Below are 16,678 nucleotides of genomic sequence, written 5' to 3'. Positions count from 1 at the left end.
TGCCATTTATAAGCTGTACTCTGGCTTGTGGCTCTGGCTGAGAGCATAGTCCCTACTCTCAGAAGCCTCACTAAGATTGGAAGAGGATGGAAGGACATTAGATAAAAAGTAAGGAAATCTGAGTCAAGTATGCACTTTGAGTTAATGTATCAATGTTGGTTCATTAGTTATAACAAATACTTATTTTACTAGTGTAAAATGTTAATAATAGGGGAAACTGGTTGTGCTTATCTGAGAACTCTCTACTGTCTTTGTAATTTTCTGTAAATCTGCAGTTGTTCTAAAAAATAAAGTCTGTTTAAAGAGAAATAGAGAAGAGGATAAGATCCTAAACATCCAACTGTTTAGAAATTTCTCAGTACCCCAGGCCATGCCTATAGCAAAGAGAATTGGAGTGTGGCTTGGATGCTGTTGGTGGCATTCCCCACAGTGCACTGATCCCTGGAATGAAACCTCTTTTTGGCACCACCAAACCAATGGATTAGAGGTTGGGACCTTTTTTTCATGGATGCTGAAAAATCTGCCTCATCCTGATATACTCCTATGGAGAGATCTATGGGTATTCAGTTCACTAGATTTTGGAATATTGTTACAGGAACTTTCTACCAAGTAGACTCACAGAGCCGTCTAGATTAAGTGCGAACTGAAGTAGGCACCTAGGAAACCCAGTGTAGCTTTTAGCACGCTGGATTTGAAGTCAGAAGAGTGGACCCCAGATCACTCATTGCCTGTGCCATCTTGAGCTTCAGTTTAACTTCTCTGAGTCTCAGTTCAAGTCTTTGAATATTTATTGAGCTTCTGTGATATACAGGGTATATTTGTCCTTGCCTTAAAGGAGCGCCCTAGTCCTGTGGATATAAATAGATATGCCAGTAATTCAAACACAAAACAAAATGAGTTAAGTGCTATATACAAATTGTCAGAGAGGAAAAGACCATTTATTCTGATCAGGAATATGTTTGGAGCTTGAGCTGGGCTCTATAGCACGAGATCATCGGAAACAGGACTTTCCAGGTCAGAGGAACAGATTGAACTAAGAATATTTGGTGAAGGCAATTGCCATGTTCAGGATGCTGATAATAGTACAGTGTGTTTACAGCAGATACTGGCAAACTTTCTGTAAAGGGTCAGATAATAAATATTTTAGGCTTTGTGTGCCATATGGGTGGATCTCCGTCACAATTATTTAACTACTCAGCTGTGCTATTATAATGTGCAGTCAGCCGTAGACAATATATAAACTCAGCATGGCCGTGTGCCAGTAAAATTTTATTTACAAAATAACAGGCATCCGATTGTATTTGGCCCAAAGGCCGTAGTAGTTTGTCTGGTGGCAGCTAGAGGATAGAGAGGGAGAGAGTTGTGGAAGAGGGTGGTGGTGAGTCTGGGATGGTAGATTAAGAAGGTCCTTGAATGCCAGGTGACTGAAATTGTTCTTCTTCTTTTTTTTAAGATTTTATTTATTTTTAGCCCTGGCTGGTGTGGCTCAGTGGATTGAGCACTGGCCTGCGAACTAAAGGGTCACTGCTTTGCTTCCCAGTCAGGGCACATGCCTGGGTTGCAGGCCAGGTCCCCAGTGAGGGGCACATGAGAGGCAACCGTACATTGACCTTTTTCTTTCTCCCTCCCTTCCCCTCTCTCTAAAACTAACTAAATAAATAATCTTAAAAAAAGATTTTATTTATTTTTAGAGAGGGGAAGGGAGGGAGATATAGAGGGAGAGACACATTGGTATGTGAGGTATACATCAATCAGTTGCCTCTCATACACCTCCAACCAGGGATCTGGCCTGCAACCCAGGCATGTGCCCTGACTGTGATTTGAACCAGTGACCTTTTGATTCACAGGTCGGCACTCCAAGCCAACCATCCCAGCCAGGGCTGAAGTAGTTCTGTATTCTTCATCCTGTGGGGTATGGGAATCCATTAAAGATTTTTGAGTGGGAGAGGGGTGGTGATATTATCAGAGCTGTTTATGAGGGAATGACTGGTGATAGTAAGGCAGATACTTTGACTTGAAGGCAGAGGACCAATGAGAAGGGTATTGCTATAGATGAAGCAAGAGATGATAGAGTAGTTTTCTGTAAAATGGGAATAAAACTCCCTGTCTTAACTGTTTTATATGGTTATTGTGAGGATCCAGTAAGAAAATAAACATGAATGTGCTTTGACACCATAAAGTATCACAATGTATAAGAGGCGAACTGTGGCTTAAAATAATCTTCAGTATTGATTGTTATTTTTCTTTTGTGGGAGTGGATTCCTTGGAGATACAGTGTCACCTCACTGGCTGCTGTTCCAAGTAGTTTTGGAATGAACCCCTCCCACTCCCTAGTAGTGCCTGTGAGTCCCAGGGGAAGAAACTGGGCTCGAGTGACATTCATCTGACCTCTCCAGGATCCCCTGCATTTTTTTTTCTTTTGGAGTTATCTTTCCTTGACATGCATGAGAATTTTAGAGACTACAATGAACCAGAAAGAGAGGTTTGTTGTGTGTGCGTGTGTGTTTAATTTTATTTTTGGTTTACAGAGATGGGGTGAGAGGGAGAAAGAGAGGGTGAGAAACATCAATGTGAGAGAGAAACATTGATTGATTGCCTTCTGTACTTGCCCCAGGGGACTGAACCTGCAACCCAAGCCCTGACTGGAATTGAACCTCCGCCTTTCGGTTCATAGAACAATGCCCAACCCACTGAGCCACACTGGCCAGGGCCAAAAGACAGTTTGCCTAGGAGTTTATTGGGAAAATTCCTTGTGTCTCTTGGGAGTAGGTCTAACTGTGTCACTGAAACTGTCACTCTTTCTTCTTCAGGGGATGTTGGAAATTACTATTATGGACAAGGCCACCCAATGAAGCCTCACCGAATCCGCATGACTCACAATTTGCTACTTAACTATGGTCTCTACCGAAAAATGGAAATCTATGTGAGTTACTGGGAGCTCCACCTCCCCCTGATCTCATCAGCTCTGGTTTCCCTTAGGTCATTTATTATCTTCTTTTCTTTTCTTTTTTTAAGGCTTTATTTATTTATCTTTAGAGGGGAAGGGAAAGAGAGAGGGAGAGAAATATCAATGTATGGTTGCCTCTCGTAGGTCCTCTGCTGGGAACTGGCCTGCAACCCAGACATGTGCTCTGACTGGGAATCGAACTGCAGTTGTTCGGTTCGCAGGCCCACGCTCAATCCACTGAGCTACACTAGCCAGGGCTATTATCTTATTTTCTTAGATACTCATTCATCAAACATGTGTTGAGTGGCTGTTATGTGGCAGACAGCCACTGTAAATGATAGAAATTCTGTTTTTGAGGAGTTTACTCTAGTGCTAGAGACAGACATGTACACAGATAATTTATAGTGTGTAAGTGCAACAATTAAAAAATGTTCAAGATGAAGTGATAAGGGGGAATGAAGGAGGAAGGGAGCCTTGGGATGTTTCCCAGAGGTGATACCTGAGCAGTTTCAAAGGTTGGATGGAATTTAGCCTGGAATTCAGGAGGGAGACTCGTATTCTAGGCCAAGGGAAGAACATATACAAAAAGACAGAGAGGTAAGAACAATATGGTGTATATGGGGAAAATACAAGTAGTTTAGTGTACAGGTATTACTATAGTGTAAAGTTCACAGGTGTGAGTGAGGGCAGCTAGAGCTGGAGAGGTCAGCAAAGATTGGATGTGCTATACTAAGCAGCCCTGATGGGCCAGGGTCAAACAATCCAGTGCCTAAAAAATGTGTGATTGGGGCTCTTGCTGCTGTGGCTCAGTGGATTAAGTGCCAGCTCATGAACCAAAAGGTCTCCTCCGGTTCAATTCCCAGTCAGGGTATATGCCTGGGTTTGGGGCAGGTCCCCACTTGAGGGTGTGCAAGAAATGACCTAGCAATGTTTCTATCACACATCGATGTTTCTCACCCTTCCACTCTGAAGATAAATGCATAAAATCTTAAACAAAAAACCACTTTATTAAAATTTAAAAATTGCTGCATCTTACAGTTTTTAAACAGAAGCTAGATACCCAGATTATTATGTAAAATCCCCCCTCAAAAATCTCCAACAAGGACTTGTTGGCCCAAGTTGTTTTTTTTTAAAAGATTTTATTTATTCATTTACTTTTTTAAAAAAACTTTTTCTTAAGATTTCATTTATTTATTTTTAGAGAGGGTAAGGGAGGGAGAGAAAGAGGGAGAGAAACATCGATCAGTTGCCTCTCACACTCCCCCAACCAGGGACCCAGCCTGCAACCCTGGCACGTGCCCTAACTGAGAACTGAACTGGCAACCTTTTGGTTTGCAGGCCAGTACTCAATCCAGTGAGCCACACCAGCCAGGGTGATATTTATTCATTTCTAGAGAGGGGGGAAGAGAGGAAGAAAGAGAGGAGAGAAACACTGATGTGTGAATGTGTAAGAGAAATATAAATCAGTTGTCACTTGCATGCCCCCAACTGGGGACCTGGCCCACAACTCAGGCATGTGCCCTGACTGGGAATTGAACCAGCAACCTTTCTGTTCACAGGTCGGTGCTCAACCCACTGAGCCACACCAACCAAGGCAATTTTTTTAAAGTTGTACAAGTAGAAACACATCAGTATATCTGTGAACAAAATTTGATCCTAAGGTTCCCAGTTTGAACTTCTTTTGGAGGCAGTGAATAATAAGTGAAGGATTTTAACATGAAAGAGCAATAGGAACAGGCATGCAATTTAGAAGCATGGAGGCTACTTAGGAGGCTGTTGCAAAGGTCCAAATGAGATAAATAAAGAGGATCTGGGGGCCCATGTTGCCTTATGGTAAGAGCATAAGAGTCTGTTGTTAAAGTGTGCCAGCAGCTTAAGTAACCTAGCAACAGCAGTATCTTTCCTCACCATTCCAGAGAATGAAAGGGGATGAGTTTTCCTTCCCAGATGGCTGTGTCATGTGTCTAAGATACCGTAGAGGCAGCTGGGGAAGCCAGAGAGAAGGTAGACAGGAACAGACATACCTTGGGACCAAAGGTTTTTCAGGTGTGAAAGGCAACTGAGAATGAAAAACATAAAAGGTAGCAAGATGTTCAGGGACTCTAGAGAGCAGACTAGAATTTAGAGAAAGAGAATACCTGAATGTAGAATAGTAAGCACCAAGACCTTCGGAGCTATCTATTGCACATCTGCATCATGCCAATCTGGCCCCACCTTGCCTCCTTCCTTGCCTCTCCCCCTTTAGCCTTCCAAATCAGTCAGATCAGATTCTGCCTCTTTCCATCCTGTCCGGACTGGAAGGATTATTTACTAGGCCCACTCACCTTACTCATCTTCAAGAATCACCTCAAGCCCTCTTTCTTGCATTCAGCATATTTTTGTTGAGTACTGTCATACCCCAGGGACTGTATTAACCTCCATGAGAGATATTGAGAAATTTAAAAATGGATTCTATCTTTAGGTGACAGGAAAAGTAAACTAATATTTATTGATTGCTAGGTGCCTGGCCTAGGGCTACCTATTATTTTATGTAATTCTTTTTTTTAAAGATTGTATTTATTTATTTTTAGAGAGGGGAAGGGAGAGGGAGAGAAACATCAGTGTGTGGTTGTCTATCAGACACCCTTCACTGGGGACCTACCCCACAACCCAGGCATGTGCCCTGACTGGGAATCAACCAGTGACCCTTTGGTTCACAGGCTGGCCCTCAGTCCACTGAGCTACACTAGCCAAGACTATTTTATGTAATTCTTATAATAACTAACTTATAGCTTAGAAAACAAGCTCAGAGAGGATAATTAACATGCCCAAAGTCACATAGCTTTTAATAGATGGGCTAAGATTCCAAACGGTATCTCTCTGATTCCAGTGTCTGTATCTGTCCTTTTGTCCTTTTTTCCTTCCTAAACAACCTTTTAACAAGAAGTCTAGAGGTAGATGTTCTTAGGATTTTTTTTTTTGTCTGCGTCATCAGGGACCCAGGCTTATTCTACTCTTCTGCTTAGCCATCCATAGCTTATGTGATTTCATCCTCTTATTTTTGCCTTGAAGTCACATGGTGGCTGTCTCCAAATAGCTTGTCTTCGTAGAGTAGAACCCCCCAAAGAGGAATGGGACAGGAGTAAGTGGACCGCTGTGCACTGTTCCCACCTATACTCCCCCATTGATTAAACTCTTTCCAGAAACTTCCCAACAGATTTCCCCTTAAATTTCAATTGGTCATTTGCCAGGCTTAGCTCATCACCAGCAGTTGGCTTAGACTAATCATATTTCATCCCTGGGGGTGGGTACATTAATACCTAAGGAAATTGGGGTGTATTACCAAGAGAGAAGGGTGCAAATGGCTCTTTGGGAAGCAACCAACAGTTGCTCTCACAGAAAATAAAATACCTTATTGGCAATGATCTCATATGTGTGGTATTCTTATTGTAAACTTCTAAAGCAAAACCTCAATATTATACCTCTCCTTCCGAAATCTCTAGACTTTGTTATCTTCAATGTGATCTTTTTCTTTCTCTGGCCCTACTTTTGCAATGAGTGTGAATCTTTTGTCCTGTTCCCCTAACATTGTTTGTCTGAATTCATCTCTCCATCTTCAGCTTTCTCTGAGCTATGATCCTAACATTCCTTTTCCAGAGCACAGGTAGCCATTTTAATGTGTTTCCTGAAATTGATGAGTTTTGAGAGTCTGTCCTGAAAGATACTCCTTAGACTTCTCATGGAAGGTGCTGTGTTCTGTCCTATACCTGAACAAGACATGTTGAGGTCTTTTTCAAACAATTTCACTCTTTTTAGTCCCTTCTCCAATTCTGTCTCCATACATATAATTAATCTCTCCTAGAATCTACATCCTCACTTTTCATCCAGGCAACCTTTCTATTTACATAATCAAAAATCTTGCTCTCTTCCTTGCCTTGGATGCTAATTTTGTATATTCCTAGGCTTCTTATTCATCGCCTTCTGTTCTTTTTTTTTTTTTTAAGATTTTATTTATTTAATTTTAGAGAGAAGGGAAGGAAGGGAGAAAAAGAGGGAGAGAAACATCAATGTGTGAGAGATACATCGATTGGTTGCCTCTTTCACATCCCCAACTGAGGACCTGGCCCTGGAACCCAGGCATGTGCCCTGACTGGGAACTGAACCAGTGATCCTTGGTTTCTCAGACTGGCACTCAGTCCACTGAGCTACACCAACCAGGGCTGCTATTTCGTTCTTTTTTTTTAAAAGTGCTTTTATAAAATATTGTAGATATTGCCCTGGCTGGTGTAGCTCAGTGGATTGAGTGCGGGCCTGCGAACCAAAGGATCCTGGTTTGATTCCCAGTCAGGGCACATGCCTGGGTTGCAGGCCCGTTCCCAGCAGGGGACTCACGAGAGGCAATCACACATTGATATTTCTCTCTCTCTCTCCTTCCCTTCCCCTCTAAGGATAAATAAATAAAATCTTTTAAAAATAAAATAAAATAAAATATTGTAGATATGAAAGAATTTTCATAAAATATATGTAAGATATTTTTTTAAAGAAAATATATATAAGATATAACAAATCACATGACAATTAATACCACCTAGTTTAAGAAAAGGAACATTTACGTGACTGCTAAACCCCCGTGTGCTCTTCTCTGGTCCTGTCTTCTTCCCAGAGTTAACCTCTGCCCTGAACTTGGGGGTGGATTATTACTTCCTAACTTTTCTGTATAGTTTTACCAGTGTGTGTTCATAAACACTACATGTTTTAATGTTGTATGTTTGCATGTTACATAGATGAAGCCATATAATATGTGATTTGCTTGCTTAACATGTTCCTGAGTCATGCATGTTGGTGTATGTTGATGCATGTGGCTGAATTTATTTTCACTATATTTCATTGAAAGAGTTACTATAATTTGCCTATTTTATTATTGGTGGGCCTTTGGTTGGTTTCTAGTTTTGGGCTATTACTAACACTGCTGCTGTGAACATTCTTAAATGTGTGCAGATATGCTGCAGTTTCACTAGAGGATTTCCTAGGAGTAGAATCGCTGGGTCAGGAGGTGTGCACATAGTCACACTTATTAGATAATGCCATTGTGGTTCCAGTTGCCAGGAATGGAGAAAAATTGCATTGTTCTAATTTTTTGACTTGATTTTGTCATCTAGTTTAATTTTTTTTGTGTGCCATTTTGAGTAAGTGTGAAATGGTATCTTATGATTGTTTTAACTTGTATTTCCTTGGTTACTAGTGAGCTTTGAGGATCTTTTTGGATATTTATTAATCATTCAGATTTCCCTGTTGAAGTTTCTATTCAAGCTTTTTGTCCATTTTTCCATTTGATTGTCTGGGTTTAATTTTTGTTTTAACTGGACCTCAGATGCACAGAATAGGGTTAATCATTATCCTTGGCTCATAAGCATCAAAAGAAGGCCCGTACTCGGCCTTCTTTTTTAAAAATTTATTTTATTTTCTATGTATTAATTTACTTACTTAATATTTTCGTAATGCAAGGAACATCCACATTGTTACAACCCAATCACTCTTATAAATTTTGTGCATATTCTCTTGCTCTTTAAAAAATAGTTATCATATGTGTATGTGCCTAAACAATATATAGTATTCATTTACTTGTTATTGAATTTAAAATTTTTTTTAATTTATTGATTTTCAAGAGAGGGAGGGAAAGAGAAATGCTGATTTGTTCCACTTATTTATGCATTCATTAGTTGCTTTTTTAAAAGAAAGATTTAAATTTATTTACTTTTAGAGAGTGGGGAAGGGAGGGAGAAAGAGGAGAGAAACATCAATGTTAAAGGGAGAAACATCTATAAGTTGCCTCTCATACACTCCCAACTGGGGACCTGGCCTACCATCTAGGCATGTGCCCTGACTGGGAGTCAGACTGGAGACCTTGCAGTCACTGGAGACCTTGCAGTCTGTGGGACAATGCCCTACCTGCTGAGCCATACCAGTCAGGGCAAGGAAGATGATGGGTTCTTAGAGTAAGATTTGCTTTTTCTTTGTAAAAGAATCAGCTTTTGAGATGGGCTTTTTCCTTCAGAAATTTGAGATAAAGACGAATTTCAGATTGCAGGAAGAACATGATCAAGACACTGTGGTGGGACACTCTGTCTTGTTGAAGAAGAGCTATTTGTCTGCAGTATAATATTTATGAAATGGCAGAGAGGAATTTGATTGGAAAAGGAAACTTCTAAAGATCCCCAATTACCATGTTAGACTTTAGAATCTTTTTTTTTTTTAGTTACTGGTTTTAGAGAAACATTGATTTGTTGTTTCACTTATTTATGCATTCATTGGTTGTATATGTTAGACTGGGGATTGAACTCACAACCCTGGCATATTGGGCCCAACTAAGCTACCTGGCCAGGGTCAGAATCTTTTATAGTTAGGAAGCCATTGAATGTTTGAGAGCAGGACATTGGCTTTTCAAGCTTTTTGTGACACCATTACAGAAGCTGAGTTAGAAGAGGATAAGGCTGGATATAAATGGGACCAATTAGGAGGCCAGAAATAATCCAAGTGAGAGTTTATTATGGCAACAGATATTTACTGAGCACCCGCTAAGTGCCAGGCATTGTGCTAGTTAGTTCCTTAGAATAAAGACAGACCTGCTCCTGGCCTTCCAGGGTGGACCAAACAAATGCAGTTTCTATGCACTTTGAATGTGATAAGGGAAGTAAGGATTCTTAGGGGTATTACTTCAGTGAGTTTCTTTTCTTTTTCTTTTTTTATTCATTTTAAAGAAGTAGAAATATCAATTCATTGATTCTTGTATGTGTCCTGACCCCAGGGGATTAATCTGCAACTTTGACTTTATTGGTATAATGCTCTAACCAGCTGAGCTAGGTGGCTAAGGCATCCATGAGTTTCTTAACTGAGACTCTAGTGGTCAAGGACAGCATTCTAGGGGAATTACCTTTTCAATTGCAACCTAAAGGTTGAGTAGAGGAAGTGAAGAGAATAGTAATGTAGTCCATAGCATGTGCACAGTTTTAAAGATGAGAGAGAAGTCTGTTGGAGAATTGCAAGTAAAATTGTGCTTGGCAGAATGGTACAATTAATGCATGAGATTTTTTGTTTAAGTACCAAGTTAGTTTACCTAATGGCTCTTTTAAGTGCTCTGAACTTGGTATTTCCTGGGCTAGATTATAAAATATTTAGAGGGATTCTAAAAAGGTGAGCAGGGATCAGGACCAGATTATTTTGGTTTCCCAAACTAGGTTAAAGAGTTCAAACTTGATCTTGTAAGTAATGAAGCCTCTGAAGGGTTTTTAGGGGGATGTGACATGATTCAGTTGAAATGTAGACAGATACTCTGGCTGTAGGGCAGTAGGATTGAGAACAGACTCACAGCTGTTAAACGTGGAAGCTGGGATACCAGTTAGGAGATTAGTGCCACAATCCAATGTGGTGCCCTGGGGATGGAAGTAGACAGATATGATAGATACACTGGCAATAATTTCAGGAGAAGTCGAATGCAGTAGTTGAGGAAAGAGGAATCAAGGGTGATAACTCAGACTTCTGTCTTGAGCAACTGGGTGGATGGTGGTTAGAATAGGAAACCCAGGAAAGAGGAGCATAGGAGGAATACAGTGGTTGATGTGATCAAGATTATGGAGGGATAATGTAAAAGGGATTGACAGTTGATTAAAGTGGAAGGCAAGAAAGGTTAGAATTAAAGTTGGCACTTAGGTTTTCGGCCTGTGTGGATGTTGGCATCATTCACAAAAAATAGTGAAAGAGAAATTCTGGAAGATAAGTTAAATAGGAAGTACCTCTGGGATTCGTGGGTGGAGCTGTCTGGGAAGCTGTTGGAATTGTGAGCAGAGATTACCATATTTTTAGGACTACAAGATATACCAGCCCATGAGATACCCATAAGATTTTAGAAGAGGAAAATAGGAAAAAATTTTTTGAAGTGAAAAATGTGGTAAAATATTTAATAACCTGTGATCCTGCTCCACCGCTGCTCCCCCCGCCCTCCAGCAAGCCAGGTAAGCTACATTCAGACTGTAAGACGCACCCCCTTTCTCCCCCCGCCCAGAATTGGGGGGGGGTGCGTCTTATAGTCTGAAAAATACAGCAAGATGGAGGGTTTGGGTAGTCACCTGTCTAGAGGAGATAGTCAAAGTGAGCTTGGAAAACATTGCCAAGAGAGTAAAGGGGTTAAAATAGTAAAACAAAAACAAACAAAAAACACCTTAGTATTTGGAGCCAAGCCTTGCTTCTTTCAGTATAGGTGGGGTTTTTTAAAAAAAGTAAAACAATGTCCATCTTTCAGTCTTACATTTCTCATTGTATTTAGTGAGGATTAAATGAGAATCAGATTGTACCTGGAGCTAGACCTCTGAGTTTCCTAGTGCACTTTACTAGTTTCTAACTTTGGGCCAATTATTTAACCTCTCTGCTGTAGTTTCCTTACTGCAAAGTGAGGATGCTAATAGTATGAAGTTTAAAAGGTTGTTGTAAGGACCATATGAGATGGTACATAAAGTGTCTGAAACAGTGACTGGCACCAAGGAAACACACTGTTAGCTGTATGTGGGAATGTTAGTTGAAAATGCTTTATAAATTATAAAAGTATTTAATTAGAAGAGTGTCATCTTTGAAGACCTACCTTGATGGGATGAGGAGAAGAGAAATTTTTTAAAGGTTCAACATTAATAATACATTTTTTAAAGATTTTATTTCACTTTTAGAGAGAAGGAAAGGGAGGGAGAAACAGAGGGAGAGAAACAGCAGTGTGCAAGAGATACATCAGTTGGTTGCCTCATGCATGCCCCCAACTGGGGATCTGGTCTGCAACCTAGGCATGTGCCCTGACTGGGAAATGAACCAGCAACCTTGCGGTTCCTTTTGGTTTATAGGCCTGTATTCAATCCACCTAGCCATATCAGCCAGGGCATGAGAAGATAATTTATTATTTTAGATTTTGTTTATTTATTTTTAGAGAGGGAGAAGGGAGGGAGAAAGAGGGAGCAAAACATCATTGTGTGGTTGCCTCTCACATGCCACCCACCTACTGGGGACCTGGCCTGCAACCCAGGCATGTGCCTTGACTAGGAATTGAACCAGCAACCCTTTGGTTCACAGGCCAGCACTCAGATCTACTGAGCCACACCAGTCAGGGTGAGAAGAAAATTTTTTAAAAGAGAGAAGGAGAAATCAGAATGTTGGGCTACCCAGGAAATTACTATGTCAAGTTTTAAAGGGAAGGATGTCATCAGAATTATTGGTGTGATGATAATTTGTAAGATTTTCCATTTACAAGGTCTGTCTGGAAAAAGTTCAGCCACTTTAATATAATGAGAATAGTTTACATGACATCAATGTAACCTGGCAGCCAAGGTGGGTGGACTGGAATGTGCATGTGTGAACAGTGATGACTTCACTGTACTAGTGGGGTGGTAGACACCATTGAGTGAACATGTGTACTGTGTGGCTGTTGCATTCAAAATGACTGAGTAGAGCAACTAGTCTGCATCAGATTTTGTGTTAAGCTTGAACATTCTTCTGTGGAAAATATTCGGATGATGTAGAAGGCACAGCTATGGGCAACTGGTGATTGGCAGTTTCCTGATGACAACACACCCGCTCATGCATCATGTTCTCTTGCAGAGTTTTTTGTTGAAACATCAAATCACCTAGATGACTCAGCCCCTCTACAGACCAGATTTGGTGCCCTGTGACTTGTGGCTTTTCCCAAAACTAAAATCACATTTGAAATGGAAGAAATTTCAGACCATTGATGAGATTCAGGAAAATATGGTGGGGCAGCTAATGGCGATTGGGAAAACTGTGTGAGGTCCCAAGGTGCCTGCTTTGAAAGGGACTGAGGTGTCATTGTCCTATGTACAATGTTTCTTGTATCTTGTATCTTCTTCAGTAGATGTCTGTATTTTTCATATTATATGGCTGGATTCCTTCTGGACCGACCTTGTATTTTAATTATTAGTCACACCTTCTTTTTGGATTTTTGAAGCCATTTGGCCCATAATTATATATTGTCATATTTGATGTTAAAAAGAAGTAGCCCTGGCTGGTGTGGTTCAGTGGATCGAGTGCCAGTCTGTGAACCAAAGGGTCACTGGTTCAATTCCCAGTCCGGGCACATGCCTGGGTTATGGCTGGGTCTCCAGTGGGGTGCATGTGGGAGGTGGCTGCACATCGATATTTCTCTCCCTCTGCCCCTCTGTCCCTCTCTGTCTAAAAATAAATAAATAACATCTTTAAGAAATAAAAAGAAGTAATAATTTGGCCCTGGCCAGTGTGGCTTGGTTGGTTGGAGCGTCATCCTGTGACCTGCAGTCTTTGTTTCTCTCTCACATCAATTTTCTCTCTCTTTCTCCTTTTTTCTGGCTCTCTCGCTCTCAAATCGATAAGTGTATCCTGGGGCAAGGATACAAAAAAAAAGAAGAAGTAATCATTTGTAAAGCGCTTCACAATTTAGAAAGATTTGACAATCTCATTCAGTTCTCACAACCTCCCTATAAGGTAGATATTACCTGTGTATAATAAATGAGGACATTGAAGCTCAAGAGGTAGACTTGCCTAAGCAGCAGAGTTTGAGTTGCAGTCTGGGCCTTCTGATAATGACTCTCCTTTGGTAGTTTTATTGCCTAATTAGACTGTCAGTTTCTTGAGGTCAGAATCTAACCAATAATTTGTTTTTATCCTTTGCAGCATCTAGTTTAATGCTGGGCAGATGTGCATTCAAAGCAGACTGAGTGAAGGTTGGCGTGTAGTTCAGAATAACGTGCCCTTTCTCCTCTCTACCTTCTAGCGCCCTCACAAAGCCAATGCTGAAGAGATGACCAAGTATCACAGTGACGACTACATAAAATTCTTGCGCTCCATCCGCCCAGATAACATGTCTGAGTATAGCAAGCAGATGCAGAGATGTAAGTCCATTCTGTTCTCTCCCTGCCCTCAAGCCCCCATTTGGATCTCCCTTTCAGTTGGAGGGGCCCAGCCTGCTTTCCTTTGTACTTCCCATTCAGCTGACACCTGATTTCCCTTAGCTCCCAAGGGACTTTTTTCTCAAGTCTGGTTTTCCTTATTTCTGATGGTAAGGAACAGAGATTTAACCTTGTCCAGTTAAGTTCACAACATCTTGCCAAGAAAACAATGGTTATTGTAATGGGAAAAGCACTGACCTGGGAGTGGGAACGTAGGTATACGTTCCCAGCTCTGACAACTTAATGGGCAAGTCACTTCCCCTCAGATTTTTCTTTCTTCAAATGGACTGGATGTCATCCCGTACAGCTGACCTGCTCCTACTGTGTCAGTGTTCACTGAGAATTTAATAGACGTGAACAAAGATGTGGGGGTTGCCTGAGGGAGTGGAGGCCGCTGGGTGGAGGGGGGCAAAGGGGAAAAATTGGGACAACCATAATAGCATAATCAAAATATGATTAGAAAAAGAATTCAACAGCTGGTTAGGACAGACTCTAGGTGATACAATCTTTGAGTTGAGGTGATTCTACCCCTGCCCTTTGGGGCTTGAAACTTAGAACAGGTTCCATCTCAGAAGCAATACTCAGTTTGTAGGAATTCTGGGGCAATATTGTAGCTGTGGGGGGAAAATATGTTCCAAGTTGGGAAGAACTATCATACATGACTTTTCGCTTGTGTTATTTTAAAAATTCTCACTTGGCACCTAATATCTTAGTAAATCAATATACTGTATCAGCATTGTTCAGAAGAGGTTTTGATGGCTTATGACAGCTTATTTTGAAATATCAGGAAATCCATGGCATTTGTTTGTTGCTACTGGATGCGAGTAGTCTGAGTCCCAAAGCAGAAAGTTATTTATTTATTGCAATAATTGTTCAGGTAATGATTACAGAACCACAGAAACCTTCTTTGAAACATTACATTTCACAACTGCAGGAGCTGCTGGCCCCTCTAAGTAAAGTATTTGCTCTCTGAATTAGCAGGGTCTTATTTCCTTTCAAGGTGAGACAAATTCATTCCTTTGTTCTAGATGGCTTTAGGGGTTTGTTTTCACTACCCTTGTCCGGTAGCAGTCAGGCTCCACTGTCGACTGCTCCACTGTCGGCAGAGAGGGCTCTTACTAGAGGAGCAGCTTGGTGTTTAGGCAAGAAAATGAAGTTTGTGTCTTGATTTGAATCCCTTAGCTCTGCCACGTAGAAGTATGTTCTTGAGCAAGTCTCCTAGCCTCTCTGAGCCTGTCTTCCCTTCTCTAAAAAGAAGACAGTAGTGCCTGTCTCATAGTGGAGGTTGGGGGCGGGGGATGAGTGAGATAATGTACTCAAAGCACTAACTCTCACTGAATAGAAGCTTTCGCTAGTATGACTTACAACTTTTTTATTTTCAAATCTGTCAAGGCAGACAAAATAATAGGACCTTGGGAGTGTACAGGTTTGGCTCTGGTTCCCAGACTGCTGTAATTTTCCTGAAACCCAACACTCTAAACTTGTACATTCATAAACTAGCTCTGGGATTTTTCTCTCATTGAAGATGTGGAGTAGGAAGAATGAGGCTCTTCTATCTTGTGGGCCTCAATAAGGACCACAAGGTACCTTATTGCCTTGATTTATAGGGTTATAGAGAGATGTCACTTAGTACAGTGCTTTTTAACCAGGGGTGTGTGCAGAAGTACCAGGGATGTAAGAACTGAGCTCTTTTTAAATATTTACCAATACCTAACCTAGGAAAGTATACCTGTAGTACCTGTAACAAGACCAACTAAGTCAGGTTTCCTTGCTCTTGGCTAGAATGAGAAATGCTTTGTGGTCACTTTGAGTCTTTGAGAAGCTTGATAAGAAGCAAAAATGGAAACATGAATAAATGCAGTTTTTTTGGCAGATAGTCTTTCAGAACATGAGGCTTATGGTGGAAACATGATAAAAGGAATTTATGGTGGTAAAATTTGGAACCATTGTCCGTTTTATAGATGTACAAACTGAGACGCAGGCAGGTAAAATATTTTTGCTAGAGTCACATAGCAAGAATGGAAAATGAGTCCTGGTTGGTGTGGCTCAGTGGATTGAGCATCAGCCTATGAACCTAAAGGTTGCTGGTTCAATTCCCTCAGACCACATGCCTGTATTGTGGGCCAGGTCCCCAGTAGGAGGTGCACAAGAGGCAATCACACACTGATGTTTCTCTCCTCTTTCTCCCTCCCTCCCCTTTCTAAAAATAAATTTAAAACCATTTTTTAAAGAATGGAAAAAGGAATTCTCCAGTGGTAGAATGAGAATGGAATTCTAGTCTCCTGACTCTGGAATGTTTTTAAATATGTTGCATATAAAATATTTCAGACATAAAAGAAATATAAGGAAATAACATAATGAACATCCATGTACCCACTACCCATCTAAGAAAGGAAATACTACCAATATAGTCGAAGCCCCCCTGGGCACCTCTTGTTGATCACACACCTTTCTCTCTCACTCCCCACTCCCGTCCATTACCACCACTGCTAAGGTGGAAGCATTGCCCAGAAGTCAGTGTTCAATCCTGTGCATCTCCTTCTGCAGTATGCTTTTTACTGCCTTTCTACCCCTTTCCGCTCCCCCATCTCTCACCCAATATTGCTCACCTTTCGTCTAAAGCCAGACTAAGAATGAGAAAAGTATTTATAGTAGGAAATGGAAAACCCATAGAAAAATCCTTCCTCACCTTACAGATTAGTCTAAATGACTGTCTGCTTTCCCATTTTCCCCTCTTTCCATCTCTAATCACACAACTGGTTGAGCTGGGAACAATGGA

At 40.9% G+C, this 16,678-nt stretch overlaps 1 protein-coding gene across 2 annotated transcripts in view; it reads left to right on the top strand.

Annotated features, from left to right (window-relative positions):
- Window positions 1-16,678, top strand: part of HDAC1 (histone deacetylase 1) — a 33,860-nt gene that overhangs the window by 7,444 nt on the left and 9,738 nt on the right. Inside the window, exons 2-3 of one of the 2 annotated variants that reach the window (XM_037061560.1) lie at window positions 2,811-2,923; window positions 13,725-13,842. In XM_037061560.1, the coding sequence (XP_036917455.1) occupies window positions 2,811-2,923; window positions 13,725-13,842 (231 nt within the window). The remainder of the gene's footprint in view (window positions 1-2,810; window positions 2,924-13,724; window positions 13,843-16,678) is intronic. The other variant, XM_037061561.1, reaches the window with a different exon arrangement.

Source organism: Sturnira hondurensis, unplaced genomic scaffold (genome assembly GCF_014824575.4).
Source record: "Sturnira hondurensis isolate 20B ecotype Veracruz unplaced genomic scaffold, ASM1482457v3 Scaffold0013381, whole genome shotgun sequence".
Classification (NCBI taxonomy): domain Eukaryota; kingdom Metazoa; phylum Chordata; class Mammalia; order Chiroptera; family Phyllostomidae; genus Sturnira; species Sturnira hondurensis.
Note: the sequence above shows the minus strand (reverse complement) of the source record. Positions and strands in the feature narration are given on the sequence as shown.